Below are 26,877 nucleotides of genomic sequence, written 5' to 3'. Positions count from 1 at the left end.
CAAAAGTTGTAACTAAATGTTTTATTAGACAAAGAACCCACAGTTCTTTTTAACTTTTAATATGTGAAGATTAAATACTATGCCTTCTGAAAAGGTTTTGAAAATCATAGCACTTGGTAATGTGTTTATGTATTTTAATATAGCTGCAATAAATTGTATAATAGTGACATGAAATCTAGTAGTAACGCAGTGATGTTCAAGTCATTTGCCTCTCTTAGAGGATCACATCTTAGAATATTTGTTGAAAGGTTTTTGCACCAAACCTGGGCTTGAAGAGCAGTGAGTGCCACAGATTTTGAAGTAGATGCTGAGCTCTGGCTTCAGTCCACAGGAACTGACCTAACCTAACAACAGTTCTTTTTCTAAGTCTGACATCAGTTCATGTGATTCTCATGCTTTAATGTGTCTGCTGCCCAATAGTGGGCTCTTTGAGACAGCATCTGTGAGCACTGGTTGTCCAGTCAGCATCACTTCTGTAGATATGCGGAAGACCCCACAGCAGGTGGCATGTGGCCTGCCATTTTGGACTTTCTGGCCACAGTGTTTTATGTCATTTTGCCTGTGTTGGCTGCAGATGTCCTGACCTTCCACTTTATCTCATTGTCATACAGGAGGACCCTGTTCCCAATGGCCTCCGGGCACTTCCAGTGTTCTATGCTGCTACAATAGCAATAAATGTATTTTCCATCATGTACACAGGAGCACCAGGTAAGAATTCCTTGGAGGCTTAAATCCAAAGGCAAAATGTATTATGTCTAATGGAATTGACTTATTTGGTGCTGGCACTGTTGCGTGGCAGCAAAAAGCACATTCATGGTGGTCATTCTGAAGTAGTAAAAAGAGTAGTCAATGCATTTGCTTATTTTAAATACCCAAGAGATGGGAAAAGTATGAAGGCAATAGACTTTCAAATTTTAAAAAAAGAAAATAGAAATCCCTGTGCTGCTACTTGCCCGACTGTGCTGTCCTGGTGACCTCCTCACCCTCTCTGGGTCTCAGAATAAGCTCTGTCTCTCATACCACTAAGCTGGGCAGGGGCCCGAAGGGATGTGGATGAGCAGTACTTGTCCACCGTGAGTGGTGCTGGGGGAAGCAGCAGAAACATCAGGCTCCCTGGAAGTGGTCAGATCATCACTGCAGTGACTAGATTTTAGATAATGAAGCCAAGGTTGATTTTCTTTCAGAATTGATTTTTCTTTCCATTCTCTGAGAGTTGGGGGAGGGAGGGCAAAGGCTAAATGCTCTGTTTCATTTTGAGTGGGTAAAGAAAAATTCAAATATAGCATCCTTCCTTGCACACATTTCAGTGTTGATGAACTGGTAACAGTCTAATTAAATGGTGCTGAAGATCTGTCCCATTTCTCCTCATGAGACTAGCCTCCTGAACACATCTATCATTGTGGGGACAGCTGGAACCATGAGATACATTAGTTATCTGTCTTCTTGTTAATGCCCTTTATGGGTTAAGATTAAGTAATTGGCCCTACTTGACAAAAATCTCTTTGTTCAAAAAATATTTTTTCTACTAAATGGTATACCCTATGACAGTTGGAAAGTGTCCTCATCTGAAATGCTAGAACATTCTTATTAACTTCTCCAACTAGGTTTTCTCAAAGTAGTTTTCCTGAGATTTTATTAGACATACTGAATTATATGTTTGTGTACTTCAGTACTGAAAAAAAAAAGTTTCAGAATGATTGTTAGCATTATGTAACCCTCTACTTTAGCATCTCTGCAGCATTTAAAACATTGATCTTAAAGGTTTGGGGATTCATGGTTAGGACTTCCAGACTTTGGTTGATGGAAGATGGGGTGCAGACATCACAAGTGCTTTAAATTGCATGAAAGGGGCCTCCCTGATGGCGCAGGCAGTTGAGCACTGCACTGTGCAGCTGTCCGCAGCCTATGTAGTGCAAGTTTGATCCCGGCTGGCCGGCGAGAATCCCACATGACTCGGCAGATCTCTTCTGTCTCACCCACTGCTCCCCTCAGCAGTGTATTTCAGTCAGTCTGCCTGTTCTGCTTCCCGCTCTGTCTCTGGTGAATCCTCTCATCCTCCTGTGCATCTGGCCTGTACCCCGGTTCTTGTATAAATAAATAAATCTTTAAAAAAAAAAAACAACTTCTTAAAAAAAATTTACATGAAAAGCACAAAGATGAAGGAGAGCTGGAGAGGGAGGAAACTCTAATCTCAGGTAACAGAAGCCTAATGTCCCCTCAGGTTTTTCAATTCCTGAACTATGAAGTGTGATTATCACAAACTGTTTTGCCACACAGGAAAAAAATTAAAGCAGAAAAAAACACTTTGATGCTACGAAGTTCACATATCACCAAGTCTATGGATCTCCCAAAGCTCTCACACGGTGCTGGGCATTGTGTCTCTATACCCATCTTTATCCCTTCGTCCATAGGTGGGCACTTACGTTGTTTCTAAATTTTGGCTCTTGTAAGTAGTGCTTCAGTGAACATAGGACTGCCTGTGTCTTTCCAAATTAGTATTTTCATATTCTTTGGATATACACTGAGGAAAGGAATAGTTGGATCATTTGGGAGTTCTAGACTTAAAGACAACCCTTCATACTGCTCTCCATAGAGACTATACCCATTTACATTCCCACCAACAGTGGAGGGTTCCCTTTTCTCCACATTCTCTCTAACACTCACTTCTTATATTTTATAACAGCCATTCTCACAGTGTGGGTTATGATTTGTGTTTCCCTAATAATTAGGGAATATTCAACATCTTTTTACATGCTTGTTGGCCAGCTCATGTCTTTTTTTTTTTTTTTTTTTTTTGGAAAAATACCTATTCAGATCCTCTGCCCATTTTTAAATCAGGTTGTTTTGTTGTTGCTGAGTTATATGAGTCCTTTATATATTTTTGGATACTAACCCTTTGTCAGATAAATGATTTGCAAATATCTCCTCCCATTCAGTAGGTTGCCTTTCCATTAATAATGGTTTCTTTTGCTCTGCAGGAGCTTTGTAGTTTAATATAGTCCCATTTGCTTATTTTTTGCTTTTGTTTCCCTTGCCTTTGGAGTTAATTCCCCCAAAACATTGCTAAGACTGAAGTCAAGGAGTCAATTTATAGCTTAAGTTTTCTTATAGGCATTTTATGCTTTCAAGGCTTAGACTCAAGTCTTTAATCCATTTTGAGTAAGTTAATTTTTGTGACTGCTATTAGATAGTTTCCCCAGCATCTTTTGTTGATGTGCTGTTCCTTCCTCTACTATATGTCCTTGGCTCCTTTATAAGTTAGTTGTGACTTTGTTTCTGGACAATCTGACATATTTTTACTCATGAATTCTTGTTCTTAATTTTATGTAAGTTCATAGGCATCAAGTTGGCTGAGCAAAAAGCCATTTAACCATGGATAGCCAGATACCACCCTGGTTAGTGATTTAGGAGACTGAGCTGAGAAGGCTACAGATGCCATTTGTAATGCTGAGTTCTGGAAATGGGACTTGGTATAAACAAAGATGATTTATTTTTGTTTCTCCATGTTATTTTTTCCCTACCCTCTATTTTTGCTCCTTGGTTGTTCTTCTGAATGTCAGAAGACAACAACTCTATGATTTTTATTAACATTTGACTTTTTCTGTATTTGGCTTATTTTTCCATTCTTTTCCCTCTTATCTGTTGCTATAGTTGTATTGCAAATTTTCTAAAAATCTCACCTTTCTGGGAGAGTAAATTCTTCTAGAGAAAATTAAACTGTATAATAAATGAGACACTAAGGGCAATTTAAGTAATTCCTAGAGTTATTGTGAAAAATAATATGAATACTATTACTAAGCTGAGTTTTACATGAATTAATCCTTCTAGCCCTCCAAACTCCTCTATAAGATTGGTAATATTGCGAGCTACACTTTATATATGGGAAACTGAGGCACAGCAAGGCTGCATATCCAAAGATATCCAAGGTCATATAATTTGTGAGGTGTAGAATCCAAGGTCATATAACTTATTAACATACAGAACCCAAGGTCATGTCACCAGTGAGATACAGAACCAAAATGTGAAATGAGCAGTCTAGTGCAGAGCCTCAGGCTCTTAGCTTCAACAGACCCTGATACATGACGTGGGCTGGGTAAGGCACCTAGTACAGTGCCTGGTACCTAATGCCATCACTAATGACAATCAAAACACAACAACCTAATACAATCTTTCCCTTCTTACTCTCTTAAAAAATGGGTCCCAATATGGAAACCTGGTTGTCTATTTTTGTATATGTCATATACAGTGGACTGAAGAGGGTGACTACATCTTTAACAAGGAATAGAAAAGATCTGTGCGAGAGTCTTAAAGATCATTACTCAGTTGGAAGCTCAAACAATATTCCCTGTGCTCAAGTCAATATTAAGTACTTTGGTCAGGCAACTATTCTGTCAAGAATGTCATATCCTCACCACCCTGAGTCTCTCTGTCATCATAGAGTGAGGGATGCTGTATCACGTGAGATGAGGCAGCAGGTGCTTAGCATGTGGCTGGCATGTGACATTGCTTACTACATATTAGAAGCTGTTCCGTGATCCTCAAGCATAAGGAGCCTCATCTTTTTGACCCTGTGTTGCCAACATAGACTGAGTCATCCCACCTATTTTTTCCACACATATTGGTATGGAAAATTTCTTACTAGATGTTTTCCTGGGGGCTTGCCTAGAGGAGAAAGAAAGAGAAGAAGGTAATGATTCTGAAGGACCAACCATTTTGTTGGTTAGAAAAGGACTTTGCTAAAACTTTAGTCCCTGGGGAAAGGTTCTAGGATTCCCATAGTCCAAATCTTTATTTAAGTATTGAAGGTTTTCTTTTGCCCTTCAAACTAAACTATAGTCACATACATTTTAGTCCTTGCTTAATATCTCCCATAAATTCTGGGAAACTAACTTTAAGCAAAACAATGTAAAACGAATAACAAATGGCCTTATGTTATTGTCAGTGGGATTGTTTTTTTCCTCATCAATGTTACAACAAAAAAAGTTGAAGAAAATGACTTTTCTTTTAAAAGTATTTGAGGAATTGCTCTGCCTTTCCTCGTGTGGGTTCTGCCTCTCCATTGTCTCATCAGTAATTGTGGTGTCACCCTTGGTGAAAAGGCTGAGCTGGAGTGTCTTTAATGACTTGGTCCATCTGCTCCTTTTCCCCAAATGTCTGCCTTCCTTCAGGCTGGGTCTTATTCTTCCTCACTCCTTTCTTTCTTAGAACCTCTCGGTTCAGTACACAGGAGGCCTCAGAATCAAAAAGCGAAGAAGGTTCTCGAACAAGATTGCGTGGCAGTGGTCATCTGCCTGATTTCAACTTGAAGAGATTTTGATAAATAGCATTTTCATGCATGGAGATGATTTCAGTGGAGATGGGTTAGATGATGAGTTACAGCATTGTGTTTTGATTTCCTCTGTTCCTCCACTCTGAGTTATTTTGAAATTGTTTATATCTTAGGCTCAGTTTGATATGTTTTACTTTGCATTTGACATGGCTTCTTCAGAGACTGAGTTAGCACTTTAAAAAATTGTCTTTGTATTTTTGTCCTAAAAAATTTTGCAAGAAGCAAAAATAACTTTAGGAATAAAGTGCTCACTTGGGTTAGATACAAGCCTGATGTTTATTTTTAATGAAGAAGTCTTCAGTTGAATGGGACCTGGTTTTTGTTCACTGTTTACAGAATGAATGCTGAAATTCATCGCATACCTCTTTGAGTAGCTCGCAAACTCACCTAATTAAGCCGCTGGAAGTTATATACACTAGTTCCTGCCCCCACCACCCCCTTATCCTCAGAGGATACATTCCAAGACCGCCAGTGGATGCTAGATGTATTGAACCCAATGCATACTGTTCTTTCCTATACATACAAACCTGTGACGAAGCTGAATTTATGAATTAGGAATAGTGAAAGATTTGATTAACAACAAAACTTGGTAATAAAACAGTGCAATTGCAATAGTATTGTGTAATGAGTCATGTGAATGTGCATTCTCTCTCTCAAAAGATCTTGTTGAAGGTAATCTTTTCAAACAGGTAATTGAAGTCACTCACAGGTAAAGAGGGAGTGTTGCACCTTCTAAGTCAAATGTGCGGTCTCTAGACCAGCAATATCACCATCACTTGGTAACTTGTCAAAAAGTGCCAGTTCTCAGGCCCAACCCTAGCCCCACTGAGTCAGAAGTGTTGCAGCTCAGCCATCTGTTTTCCTGGGGGGGCCTTTGGGTGATTTTGATACATGGGACAGTTGAGAACCACTGCTGTAACCACCTCTCACCCTAAATACTGCTCTTATTATGGTGATATAGAGGGTGCTCTTAATAGTTCTGCCTAGCAACCTTTGCTCACTCTTTTTAACTGCAGATGGATTCTCACATTTAATCAGACCTGTTTTCTGGCTTCCCCAGGCAGTCTACACCTGAGACAGACCTGCTTCCCCGACTCCTCCTCCTCTCCCTTGTCCCCTCCTTGCCTACTTCCCTCTTCCACTGTCTCTTCCCTCTCCTCCTTCCCTGCTTGCTTCCCTCCTCTTCTTCTCTTCCTGATGGATAGGGGTATGTGGGGGCAAATATGGGCTAAAGTTTTACTGTCTTTGTAAAAATTTTATTCACTTTATAGATGTTAATAATGATTTTACGTATGAGAAAGGAGGTACAACAAAGTAATGCTTCTGGAAGACTTTAGGTGCTTATAAGACATTCTGTTTTCTTCTTCCCCGAGTCACTTGAATAGACTGATCTTTGGAAGATTTGGAATTGAATTGTAAAGATACTTGAGGTTAGAGCTAAATCACTATTCATCATATCTTTACTGTTCAGAAAATGAAAGGGACTTGAGATGAAAGGCTGCTGAGTGGCTGGCGCAGAGGGTTGGGATTCAAGCGCCCAGCCTTGGCTCCTGGCAGCCACTTTTGGCCAAGGGAACTGGAGCAATTCAAGCCGTGTCCTACTTTGCCTGTCCACAGAGTGAAGTGACACACCGTGCCTTATTGCCAACGTAAGGTGTAATTACTGCAAAACAATCTGAGATTCTCACTGGAAGAGAAAGTACTTTTATCACAAATTTTGTTGTATATAATTCAACCTTCAATTTGCAGAAGGGAAATGTTTTCTCTTGGGTGAACATCATTTCTATTGCTTTCATAAACTGAATATTTCTATTTATTTTTTATCCTTGACACTTGATAGCTTATATTTAATACAACTTGGAACTACGTAGCATCAATAACTGTCAGTTTGCATGTCATGAATGAGGCTTTAAAAGTAAATCCTTGTGTTCCTTAGAAGCTCTATTAAATTACTAGATTGCTGAAATGATTTAGTAAGACAAATTATCTCGATCCTGTTCCTCACATCTCTCTTATTCACTGTCAACAACTGGCCTGATTTCCCTCCATTCTCTGCTCTTTTTCCTCCTCCTTGGCTTTTTTAAATTTATTTTTTTAATTGTATATATTTTTACACCATTTTTAATTTTTGCACGATGTGTGCATTTTCATCTTGGTTTTAGCCCCCATACAATTCCCACCCCCTCTTGCTTTGGCTTTTTTACTCTCTCTCCCACCCCTTCCACCCCAGGCAATGCGTTTCTCCCCTCCTTTCCCTCTAGTTTCTTGTGACCAGGAAAGTGACTTCAGAGCTCTCTGGCTACTTTGAGGTCAGGCTATGGCAAAGGCAGCTGTGGTAGACAAGGTCCAAAAGCAGGGGAAGGTTCTGTGGCAGAGGATCAAAAGTCTTATCACTGCCCTCTGTTCCTCCCTTTCACATGTCCATCTGACACCCTCAGGAATCCCCCCGGGGGGGAGGGGGGGGGCTCACAGATGGGCCTGAAGAAAGGACCACACAAAGCAACCCTTCTCTGCTTTTGTAGTGCACTCTGCCCAGCATGGGCGGAAAAAAATAGCATCGAAAAGCAAAGGTGTCCCCTCATTAAAAAAAAAGTCTCCCAAATTGTTTGTCTCCCAGCAGCATCCAAGGCCCTCTCAGATCAGGGTAACACAAGAAACCAAAAGGGGCACAGTTAACAATTTTATCATCCACTAAACCAGGAACCACAAAGGAAACAAGAAAAACCTCTTCAAAAACTAAATCCTTTCCCCTGTTGAGACTGGTGTTGTTCATGGGTTGGCTTGATATCATCAACAGTTACCAGAGTTGGGCCAGAGCAGCTTTGGAGTGCCTCTTTGGCACTTGTATGAAGACACTGACATGAAGATAGAAAGCAAGAACCAGGATCCAGGGCCCCTGGGCCCTCTCTTGTGTGGTCAAGGGTGCCCTGGGTGGTTTACAAGCTGCCCCAAGCTTCCACTTAAGGCGGGAGGGGAGCTGGGCAGGCTGCAGCTCACCCTGCCCAACCCTGCCTAAGTCCTCGGCTTTCTGATTTGTTGGGGAATGTGGAAGTAGAACAGTCTAGCTCCTAAGTGTCCATACTCCGACCCCTTAGCTATAATTAAACTGGGTGAATCTGGATTTTTGTTTTCATGTTTCTATATGTTAATTTTGACTTCCCATTTATTGTATTGACTACCTATTTTGCTGCCTCTTACAACTACCAAAATATTATAATACCTTAATTGAATAACTTTGTTTTGTTTGTATGTATAAAATAGTTAACAATGTAACAAAGCCTGAATCCTTAAAGATTTATTTAATCTAAGAACCCAGAGCAAAGTTTTAAGTCATTCACTCCTGAAACTGTTCAAAAACTTTGAACAATTTATAAAAGTATTATTATATATTTTATGAATTTATTATTATTTACTTTAAAAGTTAACAGTAGAAAAGTACATGTAGTAAAAAGTGAACCCTTCCTCCAGCTTTTCATCTCACCACAGGAATAACCATTGAATGTTTCCAGAACTTTATATATTTGCACATATAAGGTGGGAGTGTAAATGTGGTATTGTTTTGTTTTTAAACATAAATTAGATCTTGAAAACTCTTAACAATACTACAGGTGTATCTCATTTTTATGATTGTATATAATAATTATTTCACATTTCCACGATGATGCATGTATTAGTTATCTTGCAAAGTTTTACTGTTACACATAACCCAATGGGAAGTTTTATAGTTCATGTTCTTATACAGGCATCTGTGTTTAAGTTGTACACTAACTGCGTGTGAAATGTGCCTTTAGCCACCAGTGACGAACTATGTAAAAAATTCAGAGTGAGGAGATTCAGAGATGTTGTAGAGCTAGGAAAATACAATGCCACTAAGCCACATGTAGTTCTGTCCTTTTATTGACTAATGTAATTGCAATGTAGTGTACATTATTGGATTTTAATGAGAAGTTTTTCTTTGTTATAATTCCCTGAGTTAACACTTCAAAGAAGAATTAAGCTTGAAGGGCAATGTCCTTTTAAAAAAGCTTTTATTTCTTTTTTTTTTTAAACATTTATTTATTTATACATACATACAAGAGCTGGGGTGCAAGCTAGAGATGTGGTGGGTAAGAGGATTCACCAGAGAGTGGGTAACAGGACATGCAGATCCACTGTATACACTGCTGAGGGGAGCAGTGGGGGAGTCAGGAGAGGTCTGCTGCACCATGCAGGTCACCTCCTTGGCTGAGGATCGAACTCTTGCTTCAGTGGCTGCGCACAGCCTCATAGTGTTGCATCTTAACCCCTTGTGCCACCAAGGGAGCCCCTAAAAAGCTTTTATTTCTAGGCTACTTTTTTACAAAAGGTTTGTGTATGTGGTCAGAGTGTCATGTCCATTTAAAGTAGGGGTGCTGAATGCTGCAGGACCAGAGAGGCAGCAGTCAGCCTGGCTGGGCTGCATTCCAGACCTCAGCTTACCACCAGGGGAGGGGGCAGGCTGTTAGGGGGAACACGAGGACTCTGTTCTTAGTCACCCTTGTCCACTTGGAAATTTAGACACTGAGATAGTATGTAAATGGTTGTATTCCCAATTTAATACGGTATTTATGCCAAATTGGTAAAATTTTAATATAAAATTTTTACCTTATTCACCAGTTTAATCATGCATTCGCAAGATGAATGTGTGTCTTAAACACACAGCTTTCTACCCCCAAAAGTACAGCATATTGTTTTTGGTTTAGAGTTTTAGTAAACAAAATCCAGAGGATTCATTTTGGGTTTGCAGAATGGGAAGCATGTGGATCCGAGGTTGACCTTCAGAAACTGTCCTGTGACAACACTGCTGTCATTTCTTTCCCCAGTGCTGGGCCTGGTCCTTCCCGTGTGGGCCATCGCGCTCATCTCCTTTGGGGTAGCACTGCTCTTCGCCGTTTTTGTGTGGCTCTTTGTGTGTCCGTGGATGCGGAGGAAAATAACAGGTAAGAGCTTTTTTATTCATCTAATTTACAAAATTGCTCCTAATTCCTGAGGCTTCACACATGGTAATTGTGTAAAGCAATTATACTTACTAGTGAGGGGAATGGGAGCATGAATAACTCAAGAATACTTGCTGAGATGCATGCCTAGGCCTTGTCTCTTCACTCCTCACTGTTTCCTGGCTTGAACTGCTTCTTGCTAACTTGTGACCCAGGCGAGCAGGAAGATCCCTGTTGCCACTGATAACTGGAAGTTAACTATGCAGTCCAGTTCTGCCTGCCTGATGGAAAATGCTGACCTTCAGGAAATGCAGATTGGCACCACAATATGATAGCCCTTCACACCTGCAACAATGGCTAAAAATAAAGACTCGCAATTCCAAGTGTTTATGAAGGAGTAGAATAATTGGAATTTTCAGACAATCATGGTAAAATGGGAAATAAGACAGCTACTTGGAAATTAAGGTAGCCGTTTCCTATAAAGTTAAACCATGCATTTACTATATGACCCAGAACTCCACTCCTAGGTATGTATCCAACAGAAATGAAAATACATGTTCATAAAAAGACTTGTACATAAATCATTTAGTCATACAACCAAAAACTGTAAATTACCCAACTATTCATTATTAAGTGAACAGGTAACCAAATTATGGTATATTTATACAATATAGAAGAGAATGAGTCATCTATACATGATTCATTTCAGACAACATGTTGGACCAAAAGAAACCAGAAACAAAAGAGCATATACTGCATGATTTCGGAGAAAATTAATCTACACTGATAGAAATCACTAGTTGCTGGGGCCAGAGGAGTTGCAGGAAATGGAGTAAAAAGGGCATGAAGGACCTTTTCAAGGACAATGAAGGACCTTTTCAAGGACATGAAAGTGGAGTCTGTCTTAACTGGGCAACAGGCTGCTGAGTATGCACACTTATCAGGAGTCATCTACCTACATGTTTAAGATGTCTGAATTTTATTGTATATAAGCTATGCCTCAACTGAAACATTTTTTAAAAGGCTGAGAAAGTTGCTAGAGCTATTTACCTGTCACTGGCAACGTAATTGAAATCAGAACCTTGAGGCCACATGCTATAGTAGGGTTCAAAAGAAAGAGTTACTTTGACCTTACTGTATTTTACAATCATATTCCAACTGTGGACATGTCTGAATTTGGAAACCATATTACAAAGACCAAATTGGCAAATGAGGAGACACACCATGTTTGTTAATTGGTTGATCGCTCTTCTCAACTTGATCTTTAGATTTAACACAATTTAAATTAAAATCCAGACAGATATTTTGTAGATTTGGACAAGAATTGGACAGTTTTAAAATTTATATGGAAAGTCAAAGGAACTGGAATAGCCAACACAATTTTGAAAAAATAATAAAGTTGGAAGATTCATGCTTCTTAACTTACTATCAAGCTACAAGACAGCGATATCAGTAGAGAGAGAGAACACCATGGTTAATAGTTAACAGAACAGAATAGAATCCAGAAATAGACCCTTAGACCCACACAAATATGACAAATTAATTTCCTACATAAGCACACAGGAAGCTCAAGGGAAAAAGAATAGTTTTTACAGAAATGGTATTAGAATAATTGAACATCCTTATGCCAAAAAAGAACATTTTCTAAGCTTTATGCCTTAAAAAAAATTCACTCAAAATGCATCAGAGATCTAAATGTAAAATAGAAAAAGTAAGACTTTATGGAAAAACTAATAAGGGAAAACCTTTGTGATCTTTGGTTAAGAAAAGCATTTTTAGGGCCTCCCCGGTGGCTCAGCGGTTGAGCGCTGGGTTGCAAAGCTGCCCGCGGCCTCTGCGGCGCCGGTTCGATCCCCGGCTGCTCCCCGGCCACCAGAGGAGGGTCCCACATGGCGTGCAGACCTCTCCTGCCGCCCGCTGCTCCCCTCAGCAGTGTACTTCGGTCCTTCTGCCTGCTCTGCTCCCCGCTCTGGCTCTGGTGAATTCTCTCACCCTCCCGTGCTTCTGACTGTACCCAGTGCATGTATAAACAAAACAAACAAACAAACAAATAAATAAATAAAACATGCCTCTATTAAAAAAAAAAAAAGAAAAGCATTTTTAGATGACACCAAAAATATGACTTATAAAAAAAGTCAAATTGCATTTTGTCAAAATTGCTCTGTGAGAAATTTACTATGTGAATGGTAAATAAATTTTTGAAAAGGCGCTCAATATCACTAGTCATCAGGGAAGGGCAAATCAAAAACACAGTGAGATACCACCATATACCTATTTGAATGGCTTTAGAAAAATGAATATGCAACAGACTAAAGCAAATCAAGAACTACTGGAACTCTCATACATGCTAGTGGGAATGTCCAATGGGTTACCCACTCAGGGAAAATATCTCGACAGTCTCTTGTAGTATCCGCTTGCCATAAATATACACATACCTACTCCTAGAGAAATAAAAATTTAAATTTACACAAAATCTGCATATGAATAACTATAGCAGCTTTATTTATGGTCACCAAAAATTAGAAACAACACAGTTTAGTAACAGAATGAATAAATGAACTGTGGCACATCCAAGTATTGGAATATTGCTCAGCACTGAAAAAGAACAAGTTCTTGCTAACATGTAGCAACATGGATGATTTTCAATGCATTATGCTGAGTAAGAGAAGCCATTCTCAAAAAATTATATACATTATGGTTTCATTTATGTGACATTCTGAAAAAGACAAAACTATAGGGACAGAATCCAGATCAGTGGTTATCAACTGTTAGAGCTGAGCAGAGAGAGGTTCTGACTATAAGGGAAGCTCTGGGAGTAATGGAACCCTCTTATGTCCTGATTATGATGGGAGTTACCCAAATCTGGATGTGTTTTAGAATCAGGATTACACACACACACACACACACACACACACACACACACACTCACACATACACACTTCACTGCATGTAAAATTTAAAACTAATAATTTTACAAATCCACATTAATAAATTTACTATGTGTAAGTTTAAGAATAAAAAAATCCACATATTTAATATTAAAAATCTACATTAAAAATTCCATATGAATCAATTAATAGTAAAAAATCCATTGTAATAATTAAAACTCCACATTTATTCATTAATAATTTTTTAAAATCCACCATATGAAACTAAAGTGTAAAGGCAAGCCAATAATGAGCAGTAACCAGCTTCTTTCCTTCCTGCGAAGTGACCACCTGCTCTCTGCTGGGAATAAACATAACCTCCTCCATTTCTAAATGGCACTCACCTAAGATGAGCCCCTCTCAAACATACTGCTTGTCCGATCTACCCCCATGGCAGTGGTAAACTATACTTCAGTGCTTTGATTTTTGTAAAGGCTTTTCTTAATAGCCAAACTTAAATGTCAAAAGGACCATAAAACATTTGCTTTCCAGCCTCAAGCTATAATGTCACAGCAGAACCTGACCCTGTTCCCTATTCTGGCATTTCAGGAAATGTTTTTGTTAGTGCCGTATGTTTTGATATTTCACTAGATATTTCTTGTTCTGTTATTTTAAGTACAGACTAATGGTTAAGGGCACAGTCCGTAGAGCTGAATTGCCTAATTTTACCTGATATGATCTCTCTGTGCTTCCTTTTGCCATCAATAAAATGTAGAAAATAACCTGTCTAATTGTAATTAAACAATTTTTGTTTTAATTATTGTCATCTTTACAAGTACTGTCTTCTCATTGGTATGATAAGCAACTTGAGGTCAGAAATCTGCAGGTACAGTCTTGTTCCCTGCATATATAAAAGAAAGTGAGTTTTAAAGATCTATCTGACTGTCTAGGTAGACATGGAGATGACAGATGGAGAGTGAGTGTACGCGTGTTGTCAAGCAGAGAATCTGGGATATTTAAGTTCTGAAGGAGAAAGCTTAGAAATTTGCTCAGAAACACTGCAAGCAGCAAGATCATTAAGTCAGCAGCTGCATATGTCAGGTTTGATTAGAAAGAATGCTACTGAGCTATAAAATGTCTTTTTAAAAATTCTTTGCTTCTATTGAAGTAAAGGGTTTTTTAAAGTAAGTAGTCTCTCTCTGTTCCTTTTAAGGAAAATGATTTACTTGTTCCCTAAGATTTGGTGACCTGAAGAAATCTGAGACCAATAACTTATTGAGGAGAAGAAAACCAGACTATAATAATACCTATGAAGACAAAAAGGATAGACATTTCAGTTAGTCTGATGGTAGTCTAAGAAAAGAAAAGACTGGCCTAAATGGTTGTAGCATTCCAGAATGTTTACCCTGGAGGGTGCCTTGGGGATTAGGCCTAACCCTGTCTTTTTTTGTTGGTTTTGAATGGGATGACTGCCTGAAGCCCCATCTTTTCCTCAATAGCTCAATTTTCTGGCTTGAGTTTCCTAGATAATTGGTTGAACTTTCCACTTTATTTTCCCTGTATAGCTATTACTTTTTTTGTTTTCAAAGTAAGTACTAAAGTATAAAGATAAATATTCATTTTTATGTTCATTTTCAATAGCAGGAATTCTCTTGCAATTTTTTTTAAACTTATGACTGTATTTTCTATAGGCAAATTACGAAAAGAAGGTGCTTTATCACGAGCCTCTGATGAAAGCCTCAATAAAGTTCAGGAAGTGGAGTCCCCAGTATTTAAAGAGCTACCAGGTGCCAAGACTACTGACGACAGCACGGTTCCTCTCACGGGGTCAGCTGGGGAGACCCCTGGGACCTCAGAAGGCACATCAACGGTAAACCATCCCAGGGCCTCCTACGGTAAGACCCACATGGAGGGTCTGGGTTTGCCTGATGACAGAGCGGGGCTTGCTGGGGTGGGGAAGCCAGCTAGGCCTAAGTATGGGTGGTTGGGTGGTTTTTTGTTTTGTTTTGGTTTTTTTGTTTTTAAAGATTTATTTTTATTTATACAAGAGCTGGGGTACAGGCCAGAGTTGTGGGAGGGAGAGAGGATTCACCAGAGACAGAACGGGGAGCAGAACAGGCAGACAGACCGAAATACACTGCTGAGGGGAGCAGCGGGTGAGACAGGAGAGGTCTGCCTCGCCATGTGAGATTCTCCCTGGCCCACCCGGAATCGAACCGGCACTGCGGAGGCTGCAGACAGCTTCACAGCGCTGTGCTCAACCCGCTGCGCCACCCAGGAGGCCCAAGTGGTTAGGTTTTAATGCACAAAAGTCTCCCTATTTTTATGTTTTAAGTAAACCCAGAGGCTAAAGAGGCCCCGGGAGACCATAAAGCCGACAGAGTGGCCGCACTCTTGTCTTGTGACTTTCTTCTAAATGCTATTTATAATATCTGCAGCAGCTCCTAGGACCTGCACTGCCCTCTGTGCAGTCACTCGCCTGCACATTCGGAGGTGCCTGACAGCTAGAGGGAGAGTGGTCTCTCCAGTTCCCTAAGAATGCCTTCCTCCTGGAAGATGCAACAAGAAAGCTTAAAATTGGAACTGAGGAGATTGTCCTACTGTAGAATCACAGAAACCTCAGAAAACATTGACCATCCTGGAGGTGTCCTTTTGTCCCCTGATGTTTGTGGACAATGATGGGAAAGCCCCAGCCTCCGCCAGCCTGTCTGGGCAGGCATCCCACCTCTCGACAAGGTGCGGCCCTGGCACCACTTTCTACAGGTGTGGTCTTGGATTTGGCCCAAAGAAAGCAGATTAATTTTGCCCCACTGATCTGACAGATACCACCTTCGCAGTCATGATCGGCCTTTTAAGGAGTGACTAAATATCTCTCCCACAGAGAACTGGATTTTATCCCTCATATGTGAAGTTTTTCTAAAGTCCTTTTAAGGATTCTCCCTTCCTTCATTACTAGGAATGGAAAGAGCACTGTAGTAATTTCTGGAAGATACTTCTTAGAAGAACTTAAATAACATCATTTTTTAAACCCAGTAGTATTGGATGTACCCTTTTGTGGTATGTTTCCAAGTTTCCTCTTATGTTTGAGCTGCGTTATTATATGTCCTTTAGAGTCAATTGGGAAAATAAAGCCTGTGGGAAAAATTTAAAATTTTTAAATCATCCACGTTGCACCCTCCAGAGAGAACCACCATGAAATGGCAGGGAGTATCTCCTTCCAGCCGCCATTTCTATCCAGGAGGCTAGCGAATAAGACCTTTGCACCCTTTTCAGGAAGGGCGCTCTCCATGACCCACGGCTCCACCAAGTCACCCATCTCCAACGGCACCTTCGGCTTCGACGGCCACACGAGGAGTGACGCGCACGTGTACCACACCGTGCACAAAGACTCGGGGCTCTACAAAGACTTGCTGCACAAAATTCACACGGACCGGGGCCCGGAGGAGAGGCCCGCCCAGGAAAACAACTACCGGCTGCTGCGGCGGAACAACAGTTACACCTGCTACACGGCTGCCATCTGCGGGCTGCCGGTGCACTCGGCCTTCAAAGCTGCCGACTCGTCGTCGGCACCGGAGGACAGTGAAAAGCTGGTGGGCGACACTGTGTCCTATTCGAAAAAGAGACTCCGCTATGACAGCTACTCCAGCTACTGCAACGCGGTAGCAGAGGCCGAGATCGAGGCAGAAGAGGGAGGCGTGGAGATGAAGCTGGCCTCAGAGCTCACAGACTCAGACCAGCCTCGGGAGGACCCTGCAGACGAGGAGAAGGAGGAGAAAGACACAGCTGAGGTCCACCTCCTCTTCCATTTTCTGCAAGTCCTGACGGCCTGTTTTGGATCCTTTGCTCACGGCGGCAATGATGTGAGGTAAGTGTGCTCACTCATTCCGCAAGTGCCTGTCGGGGCCAGGTACTCTTCTGGGGGCCACATCCAGCGTTGCACACACGGACAACGGTCCCTGCCAGGAAGGGCAGGGGGCCACAGACAGTACACAAATGGATAAGTAACCCCAGGGTGCCAACCAGTGATAAATGATAGAGGGAAAGATAAAGTAGGAAGGGCCCAGGCACAACAGGAGGGGGTGGGGCTGCAGAGTCGGACAGGCTGCTTGGGTAAGGACTCCCTGAGTGACATCTGCAGTGGGGGACATACCTAGAAGAGGGGGCAGCAGGTGCACAGGCCTGGGGCAGGAGTGTGCCAGTTCTAGAAGAGCACAGAGGCCATAGGGGCACGTTGGGGATGAGGTCAACTGGTTCTGGGGGCCTGGAGTATGTCGTAGTGTGTAGGGATATGTGGAGTCTCTACTCTTCTTACCAGTGGGGTAGCCCTGGATCAGTCATTTGAGCTCCCACAGACTCCATGTTCCAGTCTTTAAAATGGGAGTAAAATAAATACCAACCTCATAAGGTTTCTATGAGGATTAAGTGAGATGCTCGGGAGATAACGTAGCTTAGGGTAATGCCCTTCACATCATCTGGATCTATACATTTCTCACTATTACTGTTGTAATTAATATGCAGGGCTAGTGTTTCTGTCCAAACCAGGAAAACAGGCTATTGTTGTATTTTTTATTGCCCTGTTCTATGCTTACGGGCTTGGGTTTCCACACATATGCAGCTTAATTTCTGTTCTTTTTAAAGGAAGCCTCTCCACCAGGCAAGAGTCCTGGACTTATTCTCTGCTCAGTGTTGTATAGGTGTTGCCATGTTCTTTCATTTGAGACATCGTGTTCTGTTCTGTCTTAATAATTTTTTGTCTGATTCCCAGCCATCACCCCACTTCCTCCTTATCAAGAATTCTTGGTACTCGAAGGCTTGATACTGGCAAAGTGCTGTGAATTTATAAGTTTCTCTAACCCTCCTCAAAACAGCGCTTTGAGCTCATAAGTAGTTCCTTCAAAAACAGGGAATCTAAAGTCAGAAACATAATCTTTCTTGCCTGGGATCACACAGCCTAGTTTTCAGGGTGGGTATGAGAAGTAATGATTAGCAGTAATGTTTGTGATCCCATAGTGTGGGGCCTGACACATATGCCCAAAACTGGTAGTTAATACGAATGGAAAGCAATAGAGGAGAAAAAAGGATTTTTTTTTTAGTTCACTTGTGATTTTTCAGTACTCCTAAAAAATTAATAAATCAGATGGCCACTATAAAACAAAAACAGAAAATAACAAGGGTTGACAAGGATGTGGAGAAATTGGAACCCGGCTACCATTATTGGGAATGCAAAATGGTGCTCCTGCTATGGAAAACAATCTGGACGTGCCTCAAAATATGAATCATAGGATTGCTGTGCTCAGTGCCTACAGTCATGCTGCGTAACACTACACTTATGGCCTCACGTTTCTTAACGAAGGGATATGTTCTAAGAAATCATTGCTAGGTAATGTCATGTGAACACAGACCTAGAGGGTAAGGCTTGCCACACACCCAGGCCCCGTGGGTCACCTGTTGGGGCCACCAGTGTATATGCGGTGTGGCTGACTGGGTGGCATCAAGCACTGCGTGACTGTGTGAAGGGGGTCCCCCTGTGCAGCCCCGGCAGGTTGTCTGCTGTGTCAGCTAGGTTTGCAGAAGTATATACTCTATGACTGAGATGTTCACTCAAGGACGAATTTGGCTCCCATTAGATGAAATGAAGCATAACTGTACAGATCTCCCTTCACTTCCGGTGGGGTCACCCTTCAATAAACCCGCCACCACCTGAAAATAGTTAAGTCCAAAATGCATTTCCTACACCTAACCCACCAAACATCACGGCTTAGCCTCGCCTGTGCTCATGTCTTCAGAGCACTTGCATTAGCCTGTAGCTGGGCAGTGTCATCTCATGTAAGATCCATTTTGAAATTAAGTGTTGAATAGTTAATTTATTGAATGCTGTACTGACAGTGGCACTTGTTTCCCCTGGGAAATGAGCAACATTTGGGGGGAATTTGGGAGATCAAAATTGAAAATCCCTTCTGCAGTTTCTGCTGAACGTGGACCTCTTTTGCACCATGTGAAGTTGGAGAATCCTAAGTTCCATTGTAAGTTGGACACTCTCTGCATATACAATGTGTGCTTAATCTTCCTTTCCTCCCTCCCCCCAGTAATGCCATTGGTCCCCTGGTAGCTTTGTGGCTGATTTATGAACAAGGCGCAGTCCTGCAAGAAGCAGTTACCCCTGTCTGGCTGCTGTTTTATGGAGGAGTTGGAATTTGCACAGGTCTCTGGGTTTGGGGGAGAAGAGTAATCCAGACCATGGGCAAGGACCTCACTCCTATCACACCATCCAGGTAAGCTGCGGGTGCAGGTCGGATCAGCAAACTTGTCCTCTGAGGCCACCATGGAGCCCGAGTTGATAGGCCCCAAAGTCCTCTCGTGATGCTCTTCTGTCCCAACCCCCTCAGCACAGCCATCTGCAGGTGGGAGCCAGTGAGGAGAGGGGCAGGGGGTGAGCCAGGCTCCCTACCTCTGCTCACCACCCATCATCACCATCCCTCTTGCCCTCGTCAGCCCTGTCCGTAGTGGCACTGTGAGAGGGACAGAAAATGAGACAAGGAGATAGAAGGAAGGACAAGGAGAAGTTAAAGCAGGGTGGGAGGCAAGAGAAAAATAGAACTCACCCTGCAGCCCCCAGTTCACTCCCACTGGTGGTTTTACCCAGTGTAAAGGCCAGAGAGCAAGTGGGGAAGAGGCAAATCAGGCCAGGCCCAGGGCAGGCCATTCCCAAAAGTTCCCAGCCACACCAGCTCCACCTGCTGGTTGGGAATAGCTCTCCTGCCACCCTCTGGGACTAGCTCTCCTGCCACCCCTTGTCGGCTCATGGCGAGCGGGTGCCCCTGCCATGCTCTGGGGCATCTGGACACTTCCTCCCACATGTCTTCTACATGGTTTCCATGTGGCCTTCTAGTATGTGTGTTCTTTAGAATTAGATGGGGTGAAATAACAAACTAAAAAGAACTTTCAGAATACAACTGAAATTTGGAACTACCTATTGTAAGAAATCTTTTCTCCCTTCAAATTCATTTCAGTGACAAATTCTTTTATAAGATTGGAGAAAAATTAGTAATCTGATGAAAAATCACTTTTTGTAACAACATTTTAAAAATGAGAGTATAGTATTTCCTATGCTACCTTAGAAATGACTGATTTACCATTTTTTACACAGCAGGAATTTCTGACCCAGTTACTACAATGTGTGGTTTTTGAAAACATATCAGAAAAACAAGGCTATTTAAATCTGTAAAAAGTATAATGCAGAGACTTAGTATGAATTGTGGCCATTATGCAGCAGTTTCTTGTTCTGTCTGCCCAGTCAGCACTCAATAATTGACCCAAAGAATGTTCTGGTGAGCCTTTGGCACCCCTGGGGTGTCAGCAAGGCCCTTACAAAGGGCGCCTGTGATGTGTCTCTTGTGCTCCCTCCCGCAGCGGCTTCACCATTGAACTGGCCTCGGCTTTCACAGTGGTGATGGCCTCCAACATCGGGCTTCCTGTCAGCACCACACACTGCAAGGTAGGCCCCTGCCAGCCCTGTCCTTTCAGCAGCCGCTGGGCTCAGTCCACGGTCACCAAGTGAATCTGAGAAAAACTGGTAGCATTTTGTATATGGTTGTTTGTGGAAAGAATCATCTCAAGCTGGGTCTGCTTAGAGCCTTTTTGGATGTGGGCACTTGCTTTTCTCAGACTGTCCCTCTCAACCTTTCCTGCTCAGCAGCGTGACACGTTCAGTCTTGCAAACTCTGCTCAGTGCATGCACGGCAGGAGCTCTCTTGATGTGTGCTTCATACTTTCCATTTGTCCTGTTTCTCTCTCATGTTTCCACAGTGGATTTTGCATTGAAGTCATGTGTGCGCTAACCATATTCGTAGGGGGCTTGCCACTCAGTTCCAGCCCATTGCAGGGGACTGGGAGTTAACAGTGCAACTAGAGATAAGCAGAAATCAGCTCAATGGAACTGTAAGACACGGATGTTTCAGTTCTTTTTCCTTATATGATGGTAAAAGTGACTGTGTTGCCTTAGAGTAAACTCTAAACGAGGGATAATTCTTAATATTGATCACCTGGGGCTCCCACATTCCTGAGGGGTGTGCAGGCAGGGGCTCTTTGTCAGAATGGTGGAAAGTTGGTACTAAAGAATCCAAACGATGAATGAAGAAGAAACAGGCTCCATGAGTTCAGGGAATTACTGAGGGCACCCAGACTGGAGCCAGGACTAGAACCCAGGCCTGATAACCAGGTCTACCCCGTAGCAGGGGGAATTCTAAAACACCTTCGGTGGGCCTCCTATATTAAAAAATACTAGCTTCATCAAAGCACAAACCACTTCCAGACTCTTTCCAGTTTCCTTCATTTGTATCATTCAAGAAAACTCATTTGTTTTTGCTGTGTGTGAGGCAGGACCAGGGGCAGGGCAGTGACCAAGACACAGGCACTGTCCACATTTACCCAGTGTAACAGCTGGAGCAGGAGTGTTTATAAACAAATACCTACTAAGAGTGAGTTTCAAATATGAAGGGTTTCAAATATGAAAGCCACACAGTATTTTTGGAAATATTTTTTTTTTAAAGACTGATTTTGCATACAAGATCTGGGGTGTAGGCTGGAGGTATGGGGGGCAGAGTGGTAAGAAGATTCACCAGAGACAGAGTGGGGAACAGAACAGGACAATCTACTGAAATACACTGCTGAGGGGAGCAGCGGGCAAGACAGGAGAGGCCTGCTGTGCCATATGTGGGTTAGCTCCCAGGCTGGTGATCGAACTCAGGCCTTAGCAGTGATAGCACTGAGACTGTAAGCCCTAGGCTACCGGGGAGGCCCTGTTTTCAGGACTATTTTAAGTGCCATCACTTTTAAGACAAAGCTGGGGCTCTGCAATGTGGATTATCTTATCAGCTTCTCTGGAGAGAGGTTTCACTGGATTTTTGTTTTGTCTTTTCCTTTGTTGCTACTATAGAAAACCCATACTTTCCACTGTAAAATCACTACCATTTCCTGAATATAGTGTCAGGCACTGTGGTTAGTGCTTTATACACTTCAAATATGGCATTTAATCCCTTCAGCAATCATTTGACATTGGCAGCATTAATCCCAATTTTGAGAAAATTGAAGCTTCCAGAGTCAGTCTTCTTTCTCACGATCATACTTCAAGCATGTGACAAACAGAATTCAGACCTCACCTCTTGCTGGGTGCCTCTTGACTGTAGCCACAATCGCCATAATTGATTGCCACCCAGCCTCAGCTCAGTGTGTGAGCAGCACCCTCTGCCGGGCACTGTGTAAAGTGCGCTGTGAACAGGAACTCACTGAATCCCCCCAGAAGCTTTTGAGGTGAGTGCGTTCTAAGTCTCCCTCGTTTCCCAATGAGGAAACTGAAGCATACATAGAAAAGTTGAGTCACTTACCCACAATCACACAACGGGTAGAGGGCAGAGGGTGCCACGAGGACACTGGCTAGCGCCCTGTTCTCCCACCTCTGCCGCGCACTGTCCGAGGGAAGGAAGGCAGAAGTGCGGGCTCCTCCTTTCACTCACGTGGCGTTTCTAGTTTCAGTTCCTTAAAAATTACAAAAGTGTACGTTCACTGGAATATTTAAACAACACAAGACTGTGGAGTGAAAAGAAACCATCTTCCCTTTTGTTCCACCTCCACAATCCACTGTGCTGTCTGGAAGCCAGAGGAAGCTGCTAAATATACGCCTTCCCGAGAGGCCTTGAACTTTTTTTCAGGCATAAATAGTCTTTTGGGCTGCCGTAACGGCAGGAATGGTACAGTGCAGGTTCTCTATGACCCGAGCAGGCGAAGTAAGGAGAAGTCCTGGAGCCCTCGGTGGCTTTTGCAGGGATTTACCAGGTACACAGCAGGCAGGGGTGCTGGGGGGCCGGGAGGCTGGCAGGGCTCCCAGCCCCCAGCAAGTCTTCACTCTCTCTGGGCTCTCTGGCCTTCTCTCGCATTCTGCTTCTCTCCTCATTCTGCTTCTCGTTCGTTCCTCTGCTGGTCTCCCCATGACGTTGCCCTTATAAGCCCAGTCCCAGCCCAGGTGAATCCCATCTACCTATGCCCACACCCTACTCCAGGTGCCCGCCATCAGGCATGCATTCAGGACCGCAGGGATCCGTCATCTGTCCTGATGGCAGGAGGGCAGAAAAGCCTGATACTGTTTATTTACCCTACAGCTGCTTTTATTTTTATTTTTTTTTTTATTTTTTTTTTAATTTTTTTTTTTTAATAGAGGCATGTTTTTTATTTATTTACTTGTTTGTTTGTTTGTTTATACATGCACTGGGTACAGTCAGAAGCGCGGGAGGGTGAGAGAATTCACCAGAGCCAGAGCGGGGAGCAGAGCAGGCAGAAGGACAGAAGTACACTGCTGAGGGGAGCAGCGGGCGGCAGGAGAGGTCTGCGCGCCATGTGGGACCCTCCTCCAGTGGCCGGGGAGCAGCCGGGGATCGAACCGGCACCACAGAGGCCGCGGGCAGCTTCGCAACCCAGCGCTCAACCGCTGCGCCACCGGGGAGGCCCTACAGCTGCTTTTAAATAAATGTTACACTATCTTTTCATTACTACCATACTTATTGTGGTAATGTTAATTCACAACACTGTATGTGTTTCAGGAGTACGGCTCACACCCCTACAAATGTGTTACCGCACTGCGCCCATCGCCAAACACCACCCACCCTCCACATAGTCCTTTGTGCTCCCCTACTCTTTTCTGGTAGCCTCAGTTCTGCTGTCACATTTCTAGAACATGCAAACAATCTACTTCTATGCAGTAGAAAAATCTCGATTGTTTGGCATGTTCTATAGGAACTGCTGAACAGGATTGTCAGGCTCATATAGTGCACTGGATACAGCTGAAGAATTTACATCATCATTTTGATGATCCCTTACACAGGTTTTTAGTTGCTGTCGTGATGTATGGAATTGCTAGATAATCACTGCTTGTGTTGACAAAAGGTCAAATTCACTACATTTAAATAAGCTACTCTTTTTTTTGGTGTTCCAGCTTGTGTCCATAAACCATTCAGTATTAGGGTTCTGTGGTTAGACCTTGATTGCTTTAAAACACCTTTCCCTGAACCTCATTGGCGGCTGCTGATGCTTAAGTATTTGAGGGTCGGAAGAGATTCAAGAGCCCCTTACAATGGCCCAGGACACCTCACCTGTCCAACTCTGAACTTCACTGGAACCCCAGAGAGGTGTAGATGTTACGAGACTTCTTGCTTTATGGTTTCCATTTTCAGGATACCTAAAATGAAGTGTTCTTTTTCCTTTTTAAATTATCGACAAGCCTTAAAATGAACTGTTTAGGAAAATATTTGAATCGGTGTTCACTTTCTAATTTTCAAGTATCTGTAAACAACCACTTTTGTGAAGCATGATGGACTGTTTAAATCCAGTAATAGATATGCTTCGTTTTAACTGAAGCTAAAGTGCCGCAAGCATTGCAAGGAAGTTTGAGGGTAGCAGAGAAAACCAATTTAAAACCAAGAGGCCTGAGTTCTAGTCCTTAATCGGCTGTGATTTACGATATTTCCTCTGCCCCACTGGGGTCTGTTTCATCTTCTGTAAAATGAGTGAAGTGGATTAGATGGTCTCAGTTCTTCTCCAGCTCCAACATTTTGAGACTCTGTATTCTAAGAATACGTTATTGCCACTTCATTACTTAACTAAAGCAGCTTACATGTTGTAGTAAGCAGTAACCTACATGGGGAATATTTGAAACAAGGACTTCATAGTTTGTAAGATGCAGAGCGAAGAGGAAACACTTTAATTGATTTGTATCACTCTAGAGTAGGATGCAAGTGGAAAAGTCCATCAGAATGACTTACTGATAGACTAATCCTAAAAGAATTATTCCTGAAATCTAAATGATTTTTAAGGTTTTTAGCAAATCTAAGGGAAAGAATTGCTCATTTTATAATGTAGCCTATCTTTGAGATGCCAGCTTACATGGGTTGAGTGTAGATTTTGTACCTCACGTTAAATCTGTGGGCTTCTATTTTTAATGTAAAATGTCTGTGCTCCTACAGGTGGGCTCCGTGGTGGCCGTGGGCTGGATCCGCTCCCGGAAGGCTGTGGACTGGCGCCTCTTCCGAAACATCTTTGTGGCGTGGTTTGTGACTGTCCCCGTGGCTGGGGTATTCAGTGCTGCTATCATGGCTCTTCTCATGTACGGGATCCTTCCATACGTGTGATCTGTCTTCTTCCAGCCAGTAACTAAGGAAAGGGGTGGTCTGGTGCGGGTCTGTGTGGGAGGGGTGTCTTGCCCGTGTCCCTTCCACATGATTCCACACCACACTGCTCACCGAGGCTGTGGGATCATCCTCCAGAGCTAACTTAACTACTGTACATAATCATGTGCATTAAACTGGTATCTTGGTGATATAACGTGGTGCAGTTACTTATATATTAAATATATATTGTATACATAGAATAGGTAGCATTATTTCATATTCAGAATGGGAGTGGAGATATTTGCCTAGAGTATTCAGCAAATCTTTGTACATAATGATTTTAGTGGCAAATTTTACGACCCTTTTAAAAGGAAAATATAGATTGGAAGTGGTATTTTCCCCATTTAATATACTGTAAGATAAGTGAGATACAAGATGGCGGATACACATTTGGGAAGGTGTACACATGGTTACTGTTGAATAATACTGGAACAGGAGTTCACAAGTGCTTTCACTGAAGAATTTGTTTATATAATGTGTATTGATTATTATGTAATATATCATAATTGCTTCTGTAAATACTTAAAACTGTAATTTTTTAATGGTGTGCTTCCCTTATACTTTTTTGATCAGAGAATTTTGGAAAGTACCAAAGAAGCAGGGGAATAGTTTGCCAGTATTATATTTTCATATTGTATGTTTCCCCTTCTCATTAATCCTACCATTAACCTGGGATGTAGCTAGACCACTGTGCCCCGGCCTGCCCAGAGCAGTAGTGTGTGGGGTGGGGCACTGCCCCCCATCATGTGCACATCCCACTCGGAGTTCCCCACCCCACCCAACCCACCACTGCTGCCACTTGCCGGATACTGGTAGCCCTGCAGTGGCCCTTCATTGCTGTCAAGAGTAGAGAATGCACAGCGTAAGGACACGTGATCAAGCACTACATATAAAGTCCAGTTGAAATGTCCACCCCTCTCCCTCCCCGGCAGTCTGAACAGCAGAATTTGTCTCAAACATTCAAGTGAGTGCTTTAACATTCTGGATATCTGGGAGGGGGATGAGGGGATCTGAGAGGATACAGTGGATTTGAGGATTTCTTGGAGGCCTTTACTAAGCTGACAGCCTGATGCTCTACTGTAGTCCCACTGGATTCTCTTCTTTGTTAATAGCGGGAGGGAGGAAGTATGACTAATGTTAGAGCCTGAAACTATGGAAATGCTGCTAAAATTTTTATATTGACAAACATTTTCTTGGTACTTCATTGTGATTTTTCATTAATCAACCATATTAAATTTATAATAAAAAATGTCCCTCAAGAGTTTGCCTCAGAAGTTTTTTCTCTAAATGTATATAATAGTGTTTTTCTTTGAATTTCCATAAAAATAAAAGCTATACTTTGGTTACTTCTAGTTTTCAAATATTTTTCTTCTCATTTACTACTATTACATATTTGTGTAGAAAATACACACGAGCTAGAAAAGGAAAGAATGAGCCCCAGAGCAACTCTCAGCAGTCTCCCCCTCTCCTGTCAGCCTTGGGTAACAGAACACCTAGCCAGAGGGTTTCCA

At 42.3% G+C, this 26,877-nt stretch overlaps 1 protein-coding gene across 23 annotated transcripts in view; it reads left to right on the top strand.

Annotated features, from left to right (window-relative positions):
* SLC20A2 (solute carrier family 20 member 2) overlaps positions 1–26,660 on the top strand; it is a 97,402-nt gene extending 70,742 nt beyond the window's left edge. For 22 of the 23 annotated variants that reach the window (XM_037526166.2, XM_054700939.1, XM_054700931.1 and 19 more), the window contains 7 exons: positions 612–708; positions 10,171–10,287; positions 14,843–15,046; positions 16,425–17,016; positions 19,238–19,423; positions 20,562–20,646; positions 25,163–26,659. In XM_037526166.2, the coding sequence (XP_037382063.1) occupies positions 612–708; positions 10,171–10,287; positions 14,843–15,046; positions 16,425–17,016; positions 19,238–19,423; positions 20,562–20,646; positions 25,163–25,327 (1,446 nt within the window). In that variant the 3' untranslated portion in view covers positions 25,328–26,659. Of the gene's footprint in view, positions 1–611; positions 709–10,170; positions 10,288–14,842; positions 15,047–16,424; positions 17,017–19,237; positions 19,424–20,561; positions 20,647–25,162 lie in introns of all 23 variants that reach the window. The other variant, XM_037526169.2, reaches the window with a different exon arrangement.
* Positions 26,661–26,877: the final 217 nt, after the last annotated feature.

This window comes from Talpa occidentalis, unplaced genomic scaffold (genome assembly GCF_014898055.3).
Source record: "Talpa occidentalis isolate TD23 unplaced genomic scaffold, MPIMG_talOcc4v2.1 talOcc4.4, whole genome shotgun sequence".
Classification (NCBI taxonomy): domain Eukaryota; kingdom Metazoa; phylum Chordata; class Mammalia; order Eulipotyphla; family Talpidae; genus Talpa; species Talpa occidentalis.
Note: the sequence above shows the minus strand (reverse complement) of the source record. Positions and strands in the feature narration are given on the sequence as shown.